Source organism: Emydura macquarii, unplaced genomic scaffold (genome assembly GCF_026122565.2).
Source record: "Emydura macquarii macquarii isolate MOO-44397 ecotype Brisbane River unplaced genomic scaffold, CSIRO-AGI_Emac_v2 contig_2768, whole genome shotgun sequence".
In the NCBI taxonomy this organism is placed as follows: domain Eukaryota; kingdom Metazoa; phylum Chordata; order Testudines; family Chelidae; genus Emydura; species Emydura macquarii.
In genome coordinates, this window is record NW_027132905.1 from 23446043 (window position 1) to 23466746 (window position 20704).

A 20704-nucleotide genomic window follows, 5' to 3' on the forward strand; every position below is an offset into this window, starting at 1 on the left:
ATCCCTTTGGTACCAATGTACAAGTTGCAGTTGAGTGCACATGGTTCTTTTAAATGATTGATTTTTTTTTATAGCCAAGTTTGTGAGCTCTCTGGGTCTCCTGTGTTCCAAGGGGGTGTGAGTCTGGAGTGTGAATCTGGAGGTGAGCACTCAACCTGGCTTCCAGTGTTCTCAGAGATGCTCTGGACATAGTTGGGTCAGAAGCATGATTAAGTTAGCCTTCTCTTCCTCCTTCCACCTTTTGCTCCTTAGCACAATAGACATTGCTTCCTCTGAGTGCAAGAACCCTGTGAATCTATTGCCATCAGCAGAACTAAAATCCTCAAAGTAGGCAAAGAAGGTGTAGCTCAGTTGCCCCACCTGCTGCACACGGGCCAGTAGAGTTAGCCACCTGCTGGGGGACCTTTTCCGCACTCCAAGAGACTTTGCGCCTGGAGGGGCTCTTATAGGATCCATCCTGCTCCTTACCATAGGTTATGGCTTATACTCCATCTTCTTCGGAAATACAGCCTGTCCTCTGAATTAGGCTTGCAGTTTGCAGAGCATTCTTACTGGTCCATAGCAGGTCTTTGCCAGGGCTTAAAATGGAACCATATAAATCCATGTAATTTTATATAAACATTTCTTCAGCTTGGTTAAGCACCAGCTGGTGGGGGAAATGACAGTCTGCAAAAATTTGACACATGTGAACATCAAGGACGGTGAGGAATTATTTAGCACGATTGATGCAGGTATAATTAGTAGTAAGGGGTTCTAGTTATGAAAGTGAACTTTTAGGCTGAATCTGGAGGTAAAACGTCTTGACAGTGAAATGTATAAATCCGTGGAATAGTCTGCCTGGGGAAAGGGTCACACTATTGCATGGGATTTATGCTAGAAAATATACTGTAGGAAATAATCCAACATTGCCAAAGGAAAGGACAGTCTTTTGATAATCTGACAGGTCATTTCCATCTCTGACTATAATGTCCCTTTTCACTTTGGCATATTGATGCTTCACATGCTTAAAATCAAATAATTACAAACTACATAATTCGCTCTTACAATCCTCAAAGAGACTTCTGCCCTCAAGACTCTTAGTAGCTGCATCCGTCTCTCCCTAACCTTTTTTGGTATTTAGAAATATTGAGCAAAACACCCTGACTGAAGAAATTCACCTGGCTCTGGTGAATGCTCAGAGAACCGTCCACTGAGCATGCCCCATAAAGTTCTATTCTGGAAACAGATAATAGAAAGTATCCTGTTGATCAGAGTCGTAGCAATTGGGCATAGAGGGGTGGGGCAGTACTTCTAAATGCTGGTCCCTGCAGGTATTCACTGTGGGTGCGCATGTATTCCATGCTGCTTGGACTGGAAATTCTTCAATAGCAGTGTCCATTGATCTGCACCTGTGTGCTATACTTCCTTATGCTATGAACCAAGGGCATAAGTATTGGCGCAGACAGACCACATCTTCAGTTCCTCTTCTTCCACTCACAGTCTGGGATAGAACCCTCCTCTGTCTGTATTCTCTTCTTCCACTCACCATTTATCTGTAAATAATTGTAAATATTTATTTTTATTCTTTCTTTTAGATAGTTAGCTTTAAATCTAGTGGACTTATAGAGAGACAAGGTAGGTGAGGTAATAGCTTTTACTGGACAACTTCTGTTGGTGGACAGAGCTCTTCTTCAGATCTGGGAAACTTAGGTGTCACCATGGAATACAAGGTGGAACTGATTGTGTAGCATAAGCAGTTAACACGTATTTCAAAGGATCATTCAAGGTGAAGTGGCCCATTAACAGCACTCCAGTCACAGGGAGGAAAGTGGCAGGGGGAGCAGTTGGGGGAGTTGTTAGTGAGTTATGGTTTGTTGTAATAACCCATAAACCCAGTGTCTCTATTCAGTCCATGATTTTTGGTGTCTAGCAAAGTTATGCATTTAAGCTTCCAAGCTTATCTTTTGAAAGTGTTGTGCAGGTTTCCTTTGAGGATGAGGACTCATCGGTCAGATATAGAGTGATGGCTTTGTGAGAAGTGCTCACCCACAGGTGATGTGGTGTTTTTGTCTTACCATTTTCCTGTGTGAGTTCATTTGAGATTGTAGTGATTGTCTGGTTTCCCCCACATAGTTGCTATTTGGGCATTTATTGCACAGGATGAAGTATGCCACATTTGTGATAGGCATGTGTAGGACTCTTGGATCTTGAAAGGTGTGTTGTGCGGAATGTTGATCATTGTTGCAGTGGATATATGTCTGCAGGTTTTGAATCTGTTCTGATAGGTTTTGGTGCCTCTTTGAGTTGATGTGTCCTGGTCTGTGGGGAGCTTGCTTCTGGTGATGAGCTTGGACAGGTTGGGGGGTTGTTTGAAGAAGGGGTGCAGGAAGGATTTATTTCAAGATGGGGTCCCCATCGAGTATGGGTTGTAGTTGTTTGATGATACCCCATATGGCTTCCAGTGTGGGGTAGTAGGAGACAGTTAGAGGTGTGCGGTCAGAAGGGGTTTTATTTCTGTACTGAAGCAGGTTCTCTTGGGGCATTTGGGTGGCCCATTCTATGACGTGATCTAGTTCTCTGGTGGAGTGCCCTTGTTTGACAAAGTAGGTTTGGAATGTGTTATGGTGTGTATCCCAAACTTTCTCCTTGGAGCATAATGTTCTGTGGTATTTGGGTGCCTGGATATAGATACCAGATTTCTAGATGTGTTTGCGGTGGTTACTGGCTCTGTAAAGGTAGGTGTGATGATCTGAGGGTTTCTTGTCTATAGTTGTCTATAGGATTTCATGGTTGAAGCTGATTGTGGTGTCCTGGAAGTTGATGCTGGTATGGGAGTGTTCCAGAGAGAGTTTAATGGACAGGTGATGATTGCTGAAGTTCAACTCCCACCATCTTCCCTCCAGACTTCTCAGCCTTCTAAAAAGGCATTTTGTTGGGTCCATCAACCATTTGCTCTGTCACCACCTTCACCCATGTTTTGCAGTTGACTAGCCCATTTCTTTCTATGATGGCAGACCTTAACCTTGAACAGATGGATACTGGACATTATTTCTACTGACTATTTCATTGAGTTCCTGTCCATCCCACCTCCCAACCATCACCACCCTTCTCACAAGAGGATTCTCATACCGGACGTGAACGCCTTGATCCAGCTAGGATCCATATAGTCTGTACCGTATTGCTCTTACACTAGCCAGGGTCAGGATTCCAGAGAGGATGCATTTCTACATCCATGGTCAGAACCATTACTGTATGCCTTCCCTCCTATCCACCTCACCTAATGCCGCCAGAGCAACAGTAATTCTAATAGAACACGGTGGTCCTGTCAGTTTTGGTTCACCCTGGCCCTGAACTTGGCCCACCCACATCCAGGGATGCCATAACCATTGCCTCTCTCCAAAAGAGTTGGAACGTTACTGTATCCTGTACTACCTCCTCTCCCTAAAGGCACTGGGACTTTTGATCAGCTCACAGAGAATACATCTTGTAACTGTCAATGCTTTTCCACCCTCCTTCTGTTTTCACTCACTCTGTCATAGCCTGGTTCCTTAAAGGCATTGTCAGAACTTTTCTTCCAGTATCTCGACCTATTGCTCCTGAGAGCTTAACTTAGTACAAGCAGTGCTTCTGAGGCCACCCTTGGCTTCCTGCTCTTTCCTGTATTTACTGATGAAGGTAGCCTTCTTGACAGCAGTTACCTCAGCGAGGAGGGTAGGTGAACTTGGTGCCCTCATGGCAGACCCCTTTATACAGTCTTTCACGGAGACAAGGTCTCCCCTCAACTACATTCTAAGTTTGTTCTCAAGGTCCCATCAGAATTCCATTTGAATCAAACTGTTCATCTACCCTTAAACCTCACTACAACAGAGATGGCAGGGGATTACACTCTTTAGATGTTCAAAAGGTTTTGCTTTTCACTTGCATCAGACAAAGCCAGTTCAAACACCTCCTCAGCTGTTCATTTTTCATGCTGAGAGAATGAAAGTTGAGACCATCTCTTCTCAGAGACTGTCAAGGTGGATCTCTGGATGAACCCTCCTTTGCCATCAGCTTGCAGAAACTCCTCTGTATAGTATGAAAGCTCACTCAACTAGAACGTAAGCTGCCTCAGTGGCATCACTGCAAGGTGCCTCTCTTTCTGAAATCTTCAGAGCAGCTACTTGGAGCTCAGTCCAAACATTAACCAGGAACAATGCTCTGACTCAGGTCTCAGCAGATGATGCATCCTTTGGTTCAGCAATGCTGCAGACTGTGGTGCTTGATACATCCTCACATCGTCATCCTAAATATGAACTGCTTTGGATTTACCCATAGTGAAGTGGACACCTATAAGAAGAAAGGGAAGTTACTTACCTAATAGTAACTGGAGTTTTTCAAGATGTGTGGTCCCTATGGGGTATTCACAACCCAACATCCTTCCCCTATGCTTTGGATCCTCATGTGATTTGTGGTAGAGTAGGAAGGAGAGCCAACACGTGTGCCCTCAGTTCACAGTACAAGGAGATGTGGTGTGTGGGCATGGACCAAGGGACACTGCTATTGAGTAATTTCTGGTCCCAGGCGCGCACCACACTTGAATACCTATAAAGAATACTGATCAGGGCCACTTATCTCAATGAACTCCAGTTACTATAAGGTAAATAATTCCCTTTTCTCAAGTAGGGAGGTCCCAGCCATATACAGGTTTACTACACGTGGAAGTGAAAACTGCAAGTAGACAGTGCAGAGTGTAGAGTACAGATGTTATATGCTTATAGCAGGCCTCCACAGTTAGGAGACAGAGCAGTGTTCTACATTGATTGAAGTTTCCAAGGGAAGCCTTGGTACAATGTATTGCAGTAATCCAGCCTTTTGGTGACAAGGCATAGATGACCATAGCATAGGCTCTTGGTTAGGCATAGATGGAAAAGACCTCTAACTGAGAATCCAGGAAAAGGGGTGGAGCTAGTAAGCCTTCAGACTGCATCAAAACTATTTTGGCAAAGGGCAGACTCCCTCAAGAGAGACAGAAGACCCAGGCCCTGGTCCTTCTCTAGGTGCTTCCTCTTTTCAGCCGCTATCATTTTTGTCTTGTTCAGCTGAGTCACACCCAATATATTTCAGTGGAGTTCTGCCCATTTCCACTGGCAGAGAATTTGGCCCTAAACCTTATTCTAACTGACCGATAACTTTATATGCGTGCCATATAGACAGCATTTTAGACACACACACACACACGTTTGTTAATTATTCCTGATTCTAAGAAAGGAAAGGAGTCAGAACCATGTGTGACCTAGGAGCTCTCTTTCAAGGAGTAAATGCTATAAATTTTGTATTGACTCTTAGCAAGACATGAGCTGTCACCACCTCTAACACATTTGCCTGAACATTTAAATTACTGTATGCTCCAACTCCTAGTGCCAATGCACTAACATCAGTAGGGATCGTATCACTTTGAATTTATCTCTGTGATTTTGGCTTTGTGACAAACTGGAGAACTCTGGATAAGGAAAACCATCTTCTTGTTGTCTTCTTTCAACCTTCTGTTAACCAGCATTTTTCTTCTACTTGTTAATACAAGATTTAGTTGTTGCATATGTATTCTAGGGCAGCAAATCTTCCATGACAAAATTGTACAGTCCTTGCAGCTGTTTCCATGCCCTAAGTCATCCACTGTAGTCTCACCATGCAGGGCAAAATTCTGTGCCAACTCACATGAACCCAGAAATTGGATGACTGGTATAAGGGCAAAGTGATACAGATTCCAGTGATGTGGAATTCTGCATTAGTGCAAAAGGTAACTTCACTGATATGTCTAGTTGGCAGAAAGGGGATGTAGCAGGAGAAGGGGTCCTGCCTCGCCAAAAAAAAGGATGTGCCCCACTAAGCTTAACTTCAAGTGGTGAATGTGAAGTAAGCAATAATAAAGAGCCAATAGTCAACATGGCCAAAAAAACAATTTATCATAGAATAAGGGAAATGAGTTTTGTAGAGTGGAATATCCTGGAAAATGCATGGAAAGACTCTAGCAGACTTTACATCTAAGATGCATTGGGATTCTAACCTTTGGGGATGATTCCCCAGAGATTTTTGCTGGCCAGTAGACTCCTTCCATCATTGCTACAAACCAGATATAAGTACCTTGCAAGCATTTGTAATGTATATAATCTTTTAACCAGTCAATAACTCTCTTCTTTTCTTTTATTAATAAATCTTTAGTTAGTTTTCTAAAGCTTGGCTGACAGCATGATATTGGGTAAGATCTGAGATACATATTGACCTGGGGATAGGTGTCTGATCTGTGGGATTAGTAGAACGTCACATATGGTGAATTAGATTTTCAGTAACACCTCACTATATTAGACCTGTTTGCCTAGATTGGAGCCAAGGGCTGGAATGCCTAAAGGGGACTCTGTTTAGCTTTTTGTTAACAAGTGTGGTGCTACAGAATACTGATACTGGTTTGGTGATTCTACTTATAGAATAAACCACAAGTTTTTTGGGAGTATCTGCCCTATTTCTTGCGTTGTGCCCTGAGTGTGGTATTCTCAGTGTGGCCATTCCCAGGTATCCGGTGTGATAGAGTCAGGCCAGAGGGCTACAAAAGGGTACTTTAGGGCGAGTATGTCAGCCCTAGAATTTTAAAAGCCCTTTTCTCAGCAGGCAGGGGAGGGGGTTACTACAGGTTAATTAGAAACACCTGAGCCAAATCAAAGGCTACACGCACAAACTGCCAGAAGGCTTGTGGCAGCAGGAGGAGAGACTTCCCCAAAAATAGGAGATAGTGCTTCTCCCCAGGTGGGGAGCAGCAGAAGGGGGAGGGAGGGGAATCCAGACACCAGCTTGGGAGAAAGACTGAAATCGCTTTGGCCCCAGGGCGACACCACCAGATCTATAGCTCCAGCAGAGGAGCCGGAGAAAGGTACTCCCTGGGGTCTGGGCGATATAGATTTACTGACTCACCTCCTCCCGGTGGGATGGAGGGGCATTCCACAGGCCAAACCAAGGCCAAGGACTCGTCCAGGGTGGGGCAGAGTTACCTCAGGCCCGTTCTGCCAGAAGAGATGGCTGTTACCTGGCAAGACTGCGGGGGTGTTTTGCCATACCGGTCACAAGGAGCACCTTGTGACAGTATTGTTGGAGCATCCCTATATCTCTCAATGTTCAAGGACAGACAGGTATGTAGAAGCAATTCTTGAGGGTTATGGCTTTCCTTTACCACTTGTAATCAGAAATATCACTCAGCAGAGAAGAGAGAGGAACAGTTAGGGGTCTCAAATGTGTTGGCAGCAAAGGTGTGCGCACGGGGTGTGCCGGGTGTGCCCAGGCACACCCTAAAGCAGGGGTGTCAAACATACGGTCAGCGGGTCGGATTCAGCCCGCGAACCTTTTCTATCCATCCCACGTACCTTTTTTTATGTGTCCCGCGGTGCCATCTCGTTGTGTTCCTTGCTGGAAAGTAGAGCCACCACCAAAAGATTGGAGAGCGTGCGATTTCTCGGTGGATGGACACAGCGAGCTGCTGTCGAAAAAGAAGAAGCTGCGAGATTTGGCGGCGGACCCTAGGACACAACGAGAATTCTGCTGGCAGGTAATTCAAATGTGGCCTGCTGGTGGAATTCACTTTGACACCCCTGATGAAGATGAAAATTCACTGGGTGCACACACTAATGAAAATTTCCTGAGTGCACACCCTAATGAAATGTGCTGCGCACACCTATGGTTGGCAGCCCACCTGGAGGAAGATATCACAACCTCTTCTCTGCATTATTTAGACCTTGTAATGAGGAAACTTAAGAGGGAGAGAAAAAACTAATTGCTCCAGAAATTCAAAGTACACAAGTGCAACTTGATTATTTGTGTTTAATATTTTAAAATTCTGCTGTTGTGCAGCAGGCTTAGATCAAAGCATTTAATCTGTAAACGTGCATATGCATCATTTAACAATAGGCAAAGAAATGGGTGAATTCATTAACAAAAAGTGAAGTCTTTAAAATGAAAACTCTGTCAGTTAATCTATTGCTAAAAAGGCTTGGTAATCGGAGTATTCAAGAGTAGCAATGAAGAGCTAATCTTGTGCTGCCAGTTTAAATCAAATCAAAGTTTCCTATTTCATTCTTCTCCAGGTTAAAGCCAAGTCAAGAGTACTTTCAGTTATTTCACTCTGACTTTTAAATTATTGGAAGGGATGCAGCATCATGCTGACACCCATAGACAGTAGTTTCCCCTGGTGTTCAGGTAAGAGCGGTTCAGAACTCTGCTAACAGGCACTGCATCCACTTTAAACTCTGATATGTCTGCTGTGAAGAGGAACTCTGCCTGGGTGAAATCAATTAAAGCTTCTGTCACCGGATTAACAATATAAAAGTGCTCAGTCCTGCCTAGAAGGTCCTGAACCCATCAAAACTCTGGAGTACACATTTTAAAAACCACAAACTAATCTCTAGTAGAAACAAGGAAAATGCTCATAGCAGCGTTTTTTGTTGCAAGAGTATATGGTTATGATAGCTCTTATTTTAGGCAACTAACTCTACTATTGTTTTGTTGGTTGATTTGGTGATGTGGGTGTATTTTGGCAGAGGCAGACAAACTTTCTCATTCCAATTTAAATGTCATTAAAGACAAGAAAACCAAACAGCAATTCAATGAATTACACATTTGTCCCAGTAAAAGCTAACAGGTATGAAATGAGGTGTCTGGATGACAAGTTTTGGCATAAATAGAATAGAAATGCAAATTGTCTGGCCTTTTGCACCCAGCACAATTTATAAGGGGTGGCAAAGGTGGCTTTACACCACTTTCAATCATGCCACTGTTACATACTGGGCTGGTCCCCAGTGTAATATAGAAAGCAGCCTGAAGTCATAGCCTCAAGGGGCCATTCTAACAGCCTAGGATCAATGCATAGGGACACCATAGCCTGACACTCTGTCTCTTGATGTTGTCCTCTACTGCATGACCAGGTTTTTAGGAGGAGTTGAACAGGTGCAAATGGCAGCAGAATTTGTCCAGTTATATTTGTTGCTTTTCAAGGTGCGCATGTTTTTTCTTATCATATTTTGATACTTTTTCTATAAATTCTTCAACTTAGGCAGCTAGGTTTTTTTATATGGAGGAGTTCCTACAATATGCTAACTGTTGCTCCTCCAAATCTTTGGAAATAAGGTCATTTACACCTATTGCTTTAGGTTTATGTGGAGAAGCTGTACTCTGGGCCTGATCCAACTGCCATTGAAGTCAATGGAAAGTTGGATTAAGCCTATATGTAGATTGTGAAAAGTTCCGTTGTTCCATTCTTTTTACTTTATTAGATTTTGTATTCTCCTCCCCCCCCCCCGCTCCTTCCCCCCCCACACACAAAACAAAAGTGTATTTTGTGCACTAAGATCCACTTCGATCTAGCTCTCTTGGTAATGCAGGTTTAGAGTTACCTCTCAGTCACACAGCTTCACACTGGTCTAAAATACTCATAGACTTTAAGGTCAGATGGGACTATCATGATCATCTAATTAAATGAAGTGTCCTTGCTTCCATAGATATGGTTACTAGCATATCTGAATTAACACAACGAGCATAATAAATTAAAATGATGAGAATAGTGGGCTGTAGTTAACTTCTGGGATGTTTAGCAATGTTTACATTCCCTTTAAATTCCCATTAAAGATGATGTATATTGTGTACTGCCCTGTAATGTTGTAATTTAGCTGTGGTTTTTTAAAGGGACTTTTTATTCTCCTCAAACTTATTGTGAGGTACAGTAAATTAGGAAATGTTAGAAAGCAGTATGAGACAAGCAGATTAGATATATGTTTTACATTGAATTATTGCACACTGTTGCTATTTCTGAGGACTTAAGTGTGTAAACATGGGTGTGTATGTGTATATACACACACACACACATATATCTCTCTAGATAGAGATAGAGATATATATAAAATCATCCCTTGTCAAAGGAATGATATGCATGTTTCTCACTGGTATTGAATGGAGACGTTTCTAGCCTCCCAGGTCCTGAACTGGCAATTCAGAACAGTTTGATTGCCTGCTTGATTGTTTGCAAGATAACTGTAAGATTGGCAGTGACAGGGTAATTTACTGAAGATTGCAATGTCAGACTATATCCAAGGGGGCTTGCTGGCATAAAGATGTGATTCTCATGACTGACAGGCCACGGGGAGATTGGTGTGCCAATTTAAAGTTCACGGTGTCGTCAAAAGTGTTCAGTTGCAGCAGCCCATAATCATGCTGCATGATGAGGTCATTATAGACATAACATATGCTCACATATCATAACAGGCATAGCAAAAGTGGGCACTAGCTTGAGCAGGTAAATGTAAATTTGTTGAAAGGAGTAATTTATATCCTATGTTTTGCTTCTGCTATTTCAGATGTGTTGATAGGATTCTCTTGACTGACAGTCACCTGAATAAAAGCACTGAGCAAACTAAACAGTGGAGAATTTTAAGTTCACGGTTGTGAAGATGTCTCAAACCCAGAAAGAGCAGGATGCTGAGAAAGAAAGGCTCAAAGCTTAATAGGAAAACTGTCTTGAGTTATTACCTGAACCCAATGATGTCCTCACATTGATTATATAAAGTGGGTGGTAAATGGACTGCTGGAAAAAAATTCCCAGCTCCAGAATGGAAGGGACTCCAAGATGAATGGGGCTCCTAATGTGAACAGGCCACTGACCTTAAAGAAATCTATAGCTCTAACAACAAGGGAGTTCATCTAACTTAAGAAGTTTCCAAGGACGCTGAATGAAAACATTGCCAACATACCTCAGCAGTTTTATTTTTAAAGAAGCAGTCATTTTGATTGCAATTGCTTTCACTCAATTCAAGCACAATCCATGGGAGAGAAGATGCTAATTGCAAAATTCAGAAAGCTCTGACCCATGATACAGTCAGTCTAATTGTGTATAAAAAATTTGGTAAAAGATACAAGATTTGGGGATATTCATTCTGTCTTACCATAAGGAAATAATTATGTGGTATTAACTAACTCACTGAAATGCTTGTGAACTACATTATTCATTGTGTGTCTTGGCCATTCATTGCTTCCTACAGTGATATCCAGATTTCTAAAGTGAGGGAAAATCTCTGAAATTAAACTAGTCTATCTGAAATTTTACAAATGTAAACGTACTGGAAATTGAGTGGCTGGTTTCCATAATTTTATATCAGTAAATAACGGCAACCTTCTCATTTGTTTACTGAAAGGAAAGTAATGTTTTAAAATAATTGGACCTTAATTGCTAAATTGCACTGGAACATCAACGAAATGACACATTTCAATTAGATTAGTGATACCAAATGAAAAGGGTAATGCTTAAAAATTATGTTACAGTGTATTTTAAATGTAGGGCCAGCTTTGACTCAGCAGACTAATGTGCGTGGTTAGCAGCTATCTCCAAGTTGAAGGTTCCATTCTAGTTTCTGCTGCTGCTAAGGAGACTAGAATTTTCTTAAGGGCAAGTGAAATGGCTAACATAGTATAGAGCTTGCTTATGACTGAGCCCTTCTTATCCAAGCACATTGTTGTCTAATAGTTCAAATGTGTAGAGAAAGGGGAAGGAGAGAGCTGAATATTTGAAGGGAAGCATCCCAACAGCAGCCCCATTATCACCTTTGGCAAAATAGGTAGAAAATATAATTTTTTTTTAATCAGGTCATGAAAATATCCCCACTTTATTCTCTCCTCCAAAAAAATAAGTAAAACCCAGAGCAGATCCTCAGGAGTCCTGCAACTGTAAAATCACAAAGCAAAAGTGAAAACTTGGCAACACAAAGGATCAGGAAAGAAACTCCCTGGATCCTCCCTCCCCTATTCAGTCCTATTCAGTCCTACTGTTCCAAGCAACTTAGATTTTCTGGACCTGACTCTCCTCTCCCTTAAACTAGGGTAAGTAAGCAATTAACCCAACAAAATCAATAGATTTGATTGAGAAAAGTATCTCAGCTTCATCTTCCCCATCTATATAATCAATACAATGATTTTTACCCATCTCACTGAGTTGTTGCAAGGATTCAGCTGTTAAAATTTGTCCAGTGCTTTGAAGATGTGCACTAAGTATTATTATTTGGTAGCACAGTACAGCTGGATGAACTTTGATATTCCCCCTTTTCAGATGGCCTCACTGACTGCCTAGATCCAGACTGCTGCCTTCAATCTACATGTCAGAATAGCCTGCTGTGCCGTGGTTCACGTGATCCTCTTGACATCATACAACAGAGCCACTCTGGTTCTCCAACTGTGAAGTCATTCTATGATCGAATCAAGCTCTTAGTGGGGAAGGACAGCACTCACATAATTCCAGGAGAAAATCCCTTCAACAGCAGGTAGCAGCCATAAATATTACATTACATTGGCCAGGATGCAGTGTATGGAAACATCCCTCCTAGAGATTTTATTCATGTTTTGACGTGAAATGGTGCTTTCAGTGGCTATTTCTGTTTTTGTCTTAGGGAACAATCCTACTGAGGGCATTCTGTCACTATTCATTAATGTTGCCTTTATTTCATAACATTACACTTTGCATTCTATCACTCCGGCAGAGTCTAGCATGAAGTTCTCTATACTGAGAAGGAGTAGCCCAGATTTTTAACTCATGAGAACTCTACGATTTATAGTGAGGGGAGAAATAGACACTAGTTTTCAATTAACAAGACAATTGTATTTGTTTGGTATAAATAAGACAAATATTGAAACACAACTTTGGAATAATGAAGTATGATTTTTTTAAAGATAAATTAAATTAGGTATCTTTGTTTGGTTTATCATTTATTCATTATATAAATCCATTTTACTTTTAGCTGGCCCATTATAACACCACTATATCAGATCAGTTTTTCTCTTTTCTTTTAAGCTCTGGGCCTGCTGTGCATTTGGTTGCTAATTCTATATTTATAAATAATCTAAAAGCCAATTCATCATTAATTCATATGTGAAGCCCCAGTAAGATTAAAATAACTGTTTTCCTATGGACAGGTTTTATTCAAATGTGTCTGTATTTTAGTCCTTCATAGGGAAACACTTAGAAATTGATGAATAAATTCATTATGTTCATATCCCAGTCAAAGCTGAGGAGGGAGCTGCATCTGGTCTTGTGCCTATGCATGGCACTGGGTATCAGGGAACCTGATTCTTCCATAGACTTCCTGTGACCTTGGGCAAATCACAAAATATATCTGCACCTCAATCTCTCCATCTGTAAAGTGAAGATAATAATATTTCCCTATGTACCAAACAGGGCTTTGTTACATTCAATCCATGTGCTCTTCAGATACTACAGCAATGGGTGACATAGAAAACCCTATCAATTACTAAGTAGGCTTGTCTGAAAAATGAAAAAAATTCTGTTTTTCATGTACATTTAATGTTTGTTTGACATTTCCTGACCACCTCTGTAAATAAGACAAAAACTGCCCTTTGCTGAACTGATGCATGAGGAGAAAAACAGGCACAGAGTAGAAACAAATCAGCTAATGCACCAAGCTGTGTGACATGTCCAGAAGGGATATGATCAATTCAGTGGCTGAATTGACAAAAGAACCCAAGTGTTGTGACTCTCAGTCCCATGTCTTCCCCACTGACCTATGATGCCTCTTACAAAGTGTTAATGAAGCTTTCCTCTGCCTATACAGTTTAGAATCTCTAGTTGTATTTGGTTTCACAAATTGGAGGAGGGTTAAGTTAATGCTAAAATCTGTGCCAAAAGCTTTACCACTTTAACTCTCCTCACCCGTCATGCCTCAGTAGTGCAGGAGCCTATGGTCAATCTCCCATGTTACAAAGCATAGGTCTTGCAAAGTCTAAGTTCAGTAAGTCTGAAATTCCATTTGTGACTCACCTTCACTTTCAGTTCTTCTTTGTTCATATCAGGAAAATTAAATCTGGGCTTGTGTGCATAAATTTTTGTGGAAGGACAAATGATTAATGATAAAAACAATTCCTACTAGACAATAACAATAATAATAAATAAAAATAGGAAAAAATCACAAGCTAAAAAGCATTCAGCATATTGTTCTCCAGGCTTCTAACTTAGAAATAGCCCAATGTACATTTGTGGATATGGGTTGGGGTTTTCAAAAGTGCCCAAGGGAAATAGGCACCCAAATTCAATGGGAATTGGGCACCTAAATCAATGAGGCTCCTTTGAAAATCCCAGGCTTAGTTTAAAAAATGTTGCTAGTCACCTAGGATAAATTTTTCAAAAGCACCTGATTGATTCAGGAGCCTAAATCCCATTTTCAAAAGTGAAAATCAATGGGACTTAACTTGCTTAGGGCCAGATTTTCAAAGGATTTAGGGACCTTAAGATGAAAATAGGCATTTAGTGAGATTTTCAAACGCAGCTGAACAGGTTAGGCACTTAACTCTCATTGAAAGTCAATGGGAGTTAGGGGCCTAATCTATTTTGGTCTTTTGAAAATCCCACTAGGTAGGCGCCTATCTCTGCATTGCAGGGACCTAAGTACCTTTGAAAATCTGCCCCTAAAGGCATGTCTACACTGGAAGAAAAGACACAGGGTTTGCAGGGCTTGGGCTGCAGGGCTAAAAATTGTTGTGTAGAAAACACCTACACAGCAATTTTATAGCCTGAGTCAACTGACCCAGGCCAGCCAGAGGTGTTTAATTGCTGTGTAGTCCCTAAGTGAATAAATCTCTTTTGAAAATAGGACTTAGGTTCTTAAATCACTTAGGATCCACAAAGGCACTTGGGCAATGAGTATCATGGCATCTAAAAGTTAGCAAGAAAATCGCAGGAGCAGCACTGCAATCCACAAACCTGAGGTAGGCATGCAGGCTCTCAACACCATGAATGGGGAGAGATATATGCCTTAGAATGCAATCCACAAAAGCCAGCATACTAGGCAGCTCCCCGCCTTACATAGCCAATAGGAGATGCTGATGAGAGGATTGGTTGTTAAGCCCTGTCCCTCTCATGGAGCTGGGTGCCTAAGTTTGGGTGGTATGCAGGTGCCTCTCTCTCATAGCAATCCATTAATGGGGGAAGAAAATTGCTCCTCTGCTTAACTTGCATGTGGGGCATCATAGTAGAGGATGAGAAGCAGAATCTCCTTTATAACCTGTAATCTAATGATTAGGTTACTCCCCTGGGATGTGGGACACTCCCAGTTCAAGTCCCTCTTCTGCCTGAGGGGGAGAAGGGATTTGAACAGGGATCTGCCTTCTCTGAGGTGAGTGCCCAAACCACTGACTCTCAAGTCTTTCTGACCCAATTAATATTTAATTATTTAATTAAAGTGGAACAACTTCAATAGAAGAGATTGAGGGACATCCACATCAGAATATCCCATAGCCCTGTGGCTAGGGCTCTCAACTGAGAGGCTGCAGATCCTTGTTCACATCCCTTTCCTGCATCAGGCAGACGGAGGACCTGAACGAGTGGTCTTCCACATCCTGGGTGGGTACCCTAAAGGTTATAGGAGAGGTCGTCATCTTCCTTCTCTTCTCCTGGCTGTTTTGTGTAGATCTAAGCAACCTCTGAGCCCTCCTACTTGATCGGGCGCTGTACGCGACTCAGGCAGCTGAACGCCTGCCTTCTCCCAGTTGGTGAATCATTCTAAGGCTTAGGCAGGGGAATGGTGACCCGCTCCCTAGTAAGGCAGCAATGCACGTGCTGAGAGGCAGAAACACAGATGCCCAGGGAACTTTTACTGCAAAAACATAGGTGCCAAGTGAGTTTAGGAACCTCTGGCTGTTGGTGGCAGCTGAGCAGAGAGGTTCTGGATTGCAACAGTGCCTGAAAATGGGACAACAGTGCCAAAATCTGGGGAGTAGGTGCCTAAGTACCGTTGTGGATCTGGGCCTTAGGCACTTTTGAAAATGTTACCCCAGATATCAAATTATGGACAGAACCAAATATTTATGTGCAAGATAAAAATCCTGTAAACTGGGGGTTTAAAGTGCTGACATGGCCTTCAGAGAAATGCTGTCAAGAGGTTAGGCCCCAAATTACATATTGTCATAATCTTTGGAGGAAAGTCCCATGAATTCTAATGATCTCTCTCCTCCTGAGCAATTTCTGCCACTCCGTTGCCAAGAAATGGAGAAGAAGGGGGAGAAAATAGCCGCTACAATCCTACAAAATATCTTTTGCTCTCCCCGGGTTGACTCTGCAGGCGCAGCTAATAAAAAATAACATAATTCCCAAAATTATGCTTACCTCATTGCTCATTCTGGTGCACAGATAAAGATGTGGTGATATGAAGCTGTTGAACAAAAGCAGCCATGTTAATTTATACTGCATTCACATTTGACTCCTATTATGTGAAAAAAGGAGGAAAATCGTTTGAGGAATATAATTGTATTAATGCTTAAGAGGGAATAGCCCACAAAACAGATTTTAAAAAAACCTCAAATGGCATCAGTAGAGAACCATTATAATTTATACATTAGCTCCTATTATCTGTGGTATTATTATTGCAGATGCATAATCATAAATAGAAATGAACATATATCATACTTTGCTGATCATCTTTTTGGTTGTAAATTTACTGTACATTAAAGGTATATGGCTGAGGAATTTGAAGTAATGGACTTGTTAAAAATTACGTATGATGGAAGCTATTTTTCTACAACATTTTAAAAGCATGATTAATTAATATAGCAAATGAAATAATTTGAGAAAAACAAGTAAAGTAAAGTTATTTGGCTTGTTCCAAAATATTCCCAATTTTATGTTCTGCAACATGCACGGATTTCTATTGAAGTCAATATCATGCTATATATGCTGACTTCTAAAATTAATATTTTGCCAAGAAGGTCAAGAAATCTTAATTTAGTAATTATTAAAAAAGCAATAGAAAGGATTATTTTCATGAACTGCTAATGTTTCTCTGATATCAAGAGAGTATTACAACGTGGATGGAATAAAAGAAAAATGAGGAAACGTTTGTTTAATAGCCAATGGAGTGCACTTAGAAATTCACATTAAAGCATTTAAACATTTCATAAAAGGATCTAAAAATAATCTTTGGTATTGCTAATAAAGACGGATGTGCCCTGAGGTCTGCATCCCTTCAACAATTGATCTATAAGGGATAACAAAAAGCAGTATTCCTATCCCAAAATTCATGTGAATTTTGACAAGTTTTAGCAAAAAAGCAGGTCAGTTTAATCCCCTAGTTTTAAAACTGGGACTCAGTCCAAGAACCTTAGGTGTCAAGAATCTGTGTCTGCCAAATTACCTAAAGTCTGTTAAGGCCATTGAACAGCTGCAGACCTGCCAGTACAGGGTCAATTCAGAAATGAAGCTTTTCATTATCTGCCTTCTCTGTGTAACTGCAAATTGAAGCTGGTGGAAAATGTTGAAAACCCTTCACGGTAAAATGAAAAGTTTTTACTTTGGGCTTAATAGTGAAATCTCTGCTCAGTTTTTACTTATTCCTTTCTCAAAACAAACTCCCAGTTGTTTTCCTGTTGACTGAGTGAAAACCAGGTATTGGAGATCAGGACTCAGGACAATGTTTGCAAATGTCAGACACTTACAACTTGGATGAGGTTACACAAACCTTAATTTTGAAAATTAGTTGTGAAAACTGCAGAAATCCCATCCCCACCTCTCTTCTTTTTGGGGTGATTACAGAAGTTGACTGTGAGAGATTAGTATCCTGGGAAAGAAAAAAACTGACATTAGAGAGAGAAATATCCAAAGCAGCAGTAGTTTTACAGTGATGATCCATAGCACCCAGGGAAAGTGGAATAGCTCTTTACGATTCTGATGATCTCATAGTCACACAATATGACAAAGTTCAAAAGTTGAGAGAACATCCACCAATGGAAAAAAGTTGTCAGAAAGCAAACAGACCTTGTTAAGTTTTTACTAACACTGGTGTGAATGGTGAATAGCTCCATTGAAATCAGTGGAGTTGCACCAACATAAAATCAGTGAAACTGAGAGGTAAATCTGACACAAAAGTTGCAAAGATATCTAGGCACCTAAAGATACAGGTGGGCACGTAGTGAGAGTCTCTGAAGCACCTAAGGAAACTAAGTTAGTTTTGATTTCAATGGGAATGTAGTGCCTAATCTGCTTGGGTGCTTTTGGAAAACCCACTAGGCTCCTATCTGTACGTTTAGGTGCTGAAATACCTTTGGAAATATGGCCCTACCTGCCTAAATCTTTTTTGAAAACAGGACCTAGGCTCCTAAGTCATTTAGGCACTTTTGAAAATGTATCCAGAATCTTTTATTGCTAGAATGAACTTCCAAGCTTTTACTTCTGATGAGTCATGTGGCATTCCTTTTCTCTACAGTGAAGTGCTACCAGACCTGAAGGAATGATTCAATAATCACAGTTCACGCACCCACGTAAAGACATTAATCTCCATTCAGCAAATATAGACTTCTCTATATGGATTAAATATAAATATCTTTGAATACGAGTGGAAGACATAGAGATCTGGGCAATATTCTGATCTGAGTTCTATTGATGTAAATCCAGAGTAAAAATTGGATTTACACTAGAATAAATGAGATCAGAATAGTGTCCATAGTCTGTTTATAAACACCACAACCCTTGTTTTCATAGCTAACATTAATTGTGTTTCTTTTTCAGTCTTGTGTCTCTTATAAGAGGCCAAGTAGTGACTACAGATGGGACTCCACTTGTTGGAGTCAACGTGTCATTTGTCAAGTATCCAAAGTATGGCTACACTATCACTCGCCAGGATGGCACGTAAGTGTACTTATTTCATTCCACACCTACTTAGTATGTAATATCTGTACAGATTAACAGATGGTGCTATCTAGTGGAATCATGTGGTATCATGCATGGAATTCCTACTGGGCCAAAGAGCTATCAAGTAAATACAAAAGTAATTTTTCACATAGCATTTTGAATACTAACTGAAAGTAAATATGAAAAGGCTGACTTTTGATAATAATGTGTTAGCAGTCAGACTTCCTTTCAGATAAATTGCCCTGTATCTATGAAAACATTTGTGGACTACAGCAATATCCAGCTGAGACCAGAAATATTTCATTTTAAAATGCAAGGCAGGCCAACACGCTGCTGGAAAAAAGTATCATTATAGAACAGTATATTTTGTTAAAAGTTCCCTTCTGCCTCTATCTTTCCTTTTTGAAGATCCACTATCTTTAGAGTTTCTTCAGGGTAGAACATAATCAAAAGATTCTAATTGAATATACTTAGACAATTCCCCGCTGTGCAAAGAACTGCTTTTTCCCCTCTTGTATCATCTGATTTGAAATGCACACCAGTTCAGCTCAAACAAAAATGAAAGTGTCATGGTTTATCTAATTTATTGGACATGGCACTATAATAAAACATCTATGGCAAATGCACTGTAAATATTTGCAGTGTTATGTGTATCCACAGTCCACAAAAATTTTGAATAGATATAACTGACATAAATCAACACAGGAGATATGTGAATTTCCATACAGTCTAGTATGTTGCTCCATTATCACACCAGTGTAATGCTATTGATTTCAATAGCATTACACTTGTGTAACACGGAAGTAATTCAACTGTGAATCAGGCCCGGTTATGTTATTGTTTTACATTATTCCATGTATTGGATAATTCAGTTCAATGCATTGCCAAGGGACAATGTGACACATGAAAAATTAAACCATTCTCTAGCTTTGTTGCAAAACAAATCTGTGTTTTCATTTATTGAGGCCAGATTTCCCAGGGCTAATGGGTATGCACATTTACATGTGAAAATTATATTTGGGGTGGGAGTTAAGTGCATCTCAGAGGCAATGCGTGGTGGGGGCATGCAGGGTCATGTGTCCCCCAGATTTCTGCCAGAGTTTATATACCCTGTCCAGAACCCCACTGCATACCACCAGAACCTTTAAATTGTGCCCCCCGTCCCCCACTATCAACAGCTATGTGTCATCTCTGGTGCTTCTGAAAGGTATTAGATCAATGGTCCTGGAGGCAAAAATTCTCCATTGAGCCACAGAACAGAGACAGCACAAGTTTTCCATCACTTTTCTACCAGTGCCATATGCCACAATGCTGTTCTGTGTGGACAAACTCCAAGAGAAAAGATAATTCAGTGTCCAAGCTCAGTAAGCCCTTGTGGTCTTGGAGACTGTTTACAAGGGCGCTGATTAACATCAAACCTGGTGGTGGGTGTGGTTTTGAGATATGGACCCTTGTTCACTTAAGCAATAGACTTGTAAGAATGACTTTAAGTTACTGCTGATCTTATCTGAATTTCAACCAGCAGCTTAGAAGTTAAAGATTCCACTTCCCATTGTGAATAGGCTGAGCCAGGATATATTTTAAATCTTATCGTTAATTTCCGTTTGCTGGGAATGCTATCACTGTGGAACTATTCAATCTGGTCACCTCTTATGTTAAGACCACATTTTCCTAGGTTTGACTTGATTGCAAATGGTGGGGCTTCCCTAACTCTTCACTTTGAGCGGGCCCCATTCATGAGTCAGGAAAGGACAGTATGGCTGCCCTGGAATAGCTTCTACGCCATGGATACACTAGTGATGAAAACTGAGGAGAACTCCATTCCCAGCTGTGACTTAAGTGGCTTTGTCCGTCCTGATCCAGTCATCATTTCATCGCCACTTTCAACATTCTTCAGTGATGCTCCTGGTCGGAATCCCATAGTACCAGAAACCCAGGTATGAATTGTGGGAGTGTAAAGAATGTAGAAACAATCACTCACTGTGATAGCCACACATCAGAGATGATAAAACCAATTATCAGAGTTTCACCGTCCAC

General features: G+C 40.9%; 1 protein-coding gene across 1 annotated transcript in view; it reads left to right on the top strand.

The window, feature by feature from the left end:
• TENM2 (teneurin transmembrane protein 2) overlaps window positions 1–20704 on the top strand; it is a 722842-nt gene that overhangs the window by 654210 nt on the left and 47928 nt on the right. Inside the window, exons 16-18 of the mRNA XM_067566613.1 lie at window positions 12089–12299; window positions 18545–18664; window positions 20343–20604. Of these exons, the coding sequence (XP_067422714.1) occupies window positions 12089–12299; window positions 18545–18664; window positions 20343–20604 (593 nt within the window). The remainder of the gene's footprint in view (window positions 1–12088; window positions 12300–18544; window positions 18665–20342; window positions 20605–20704) is intronic.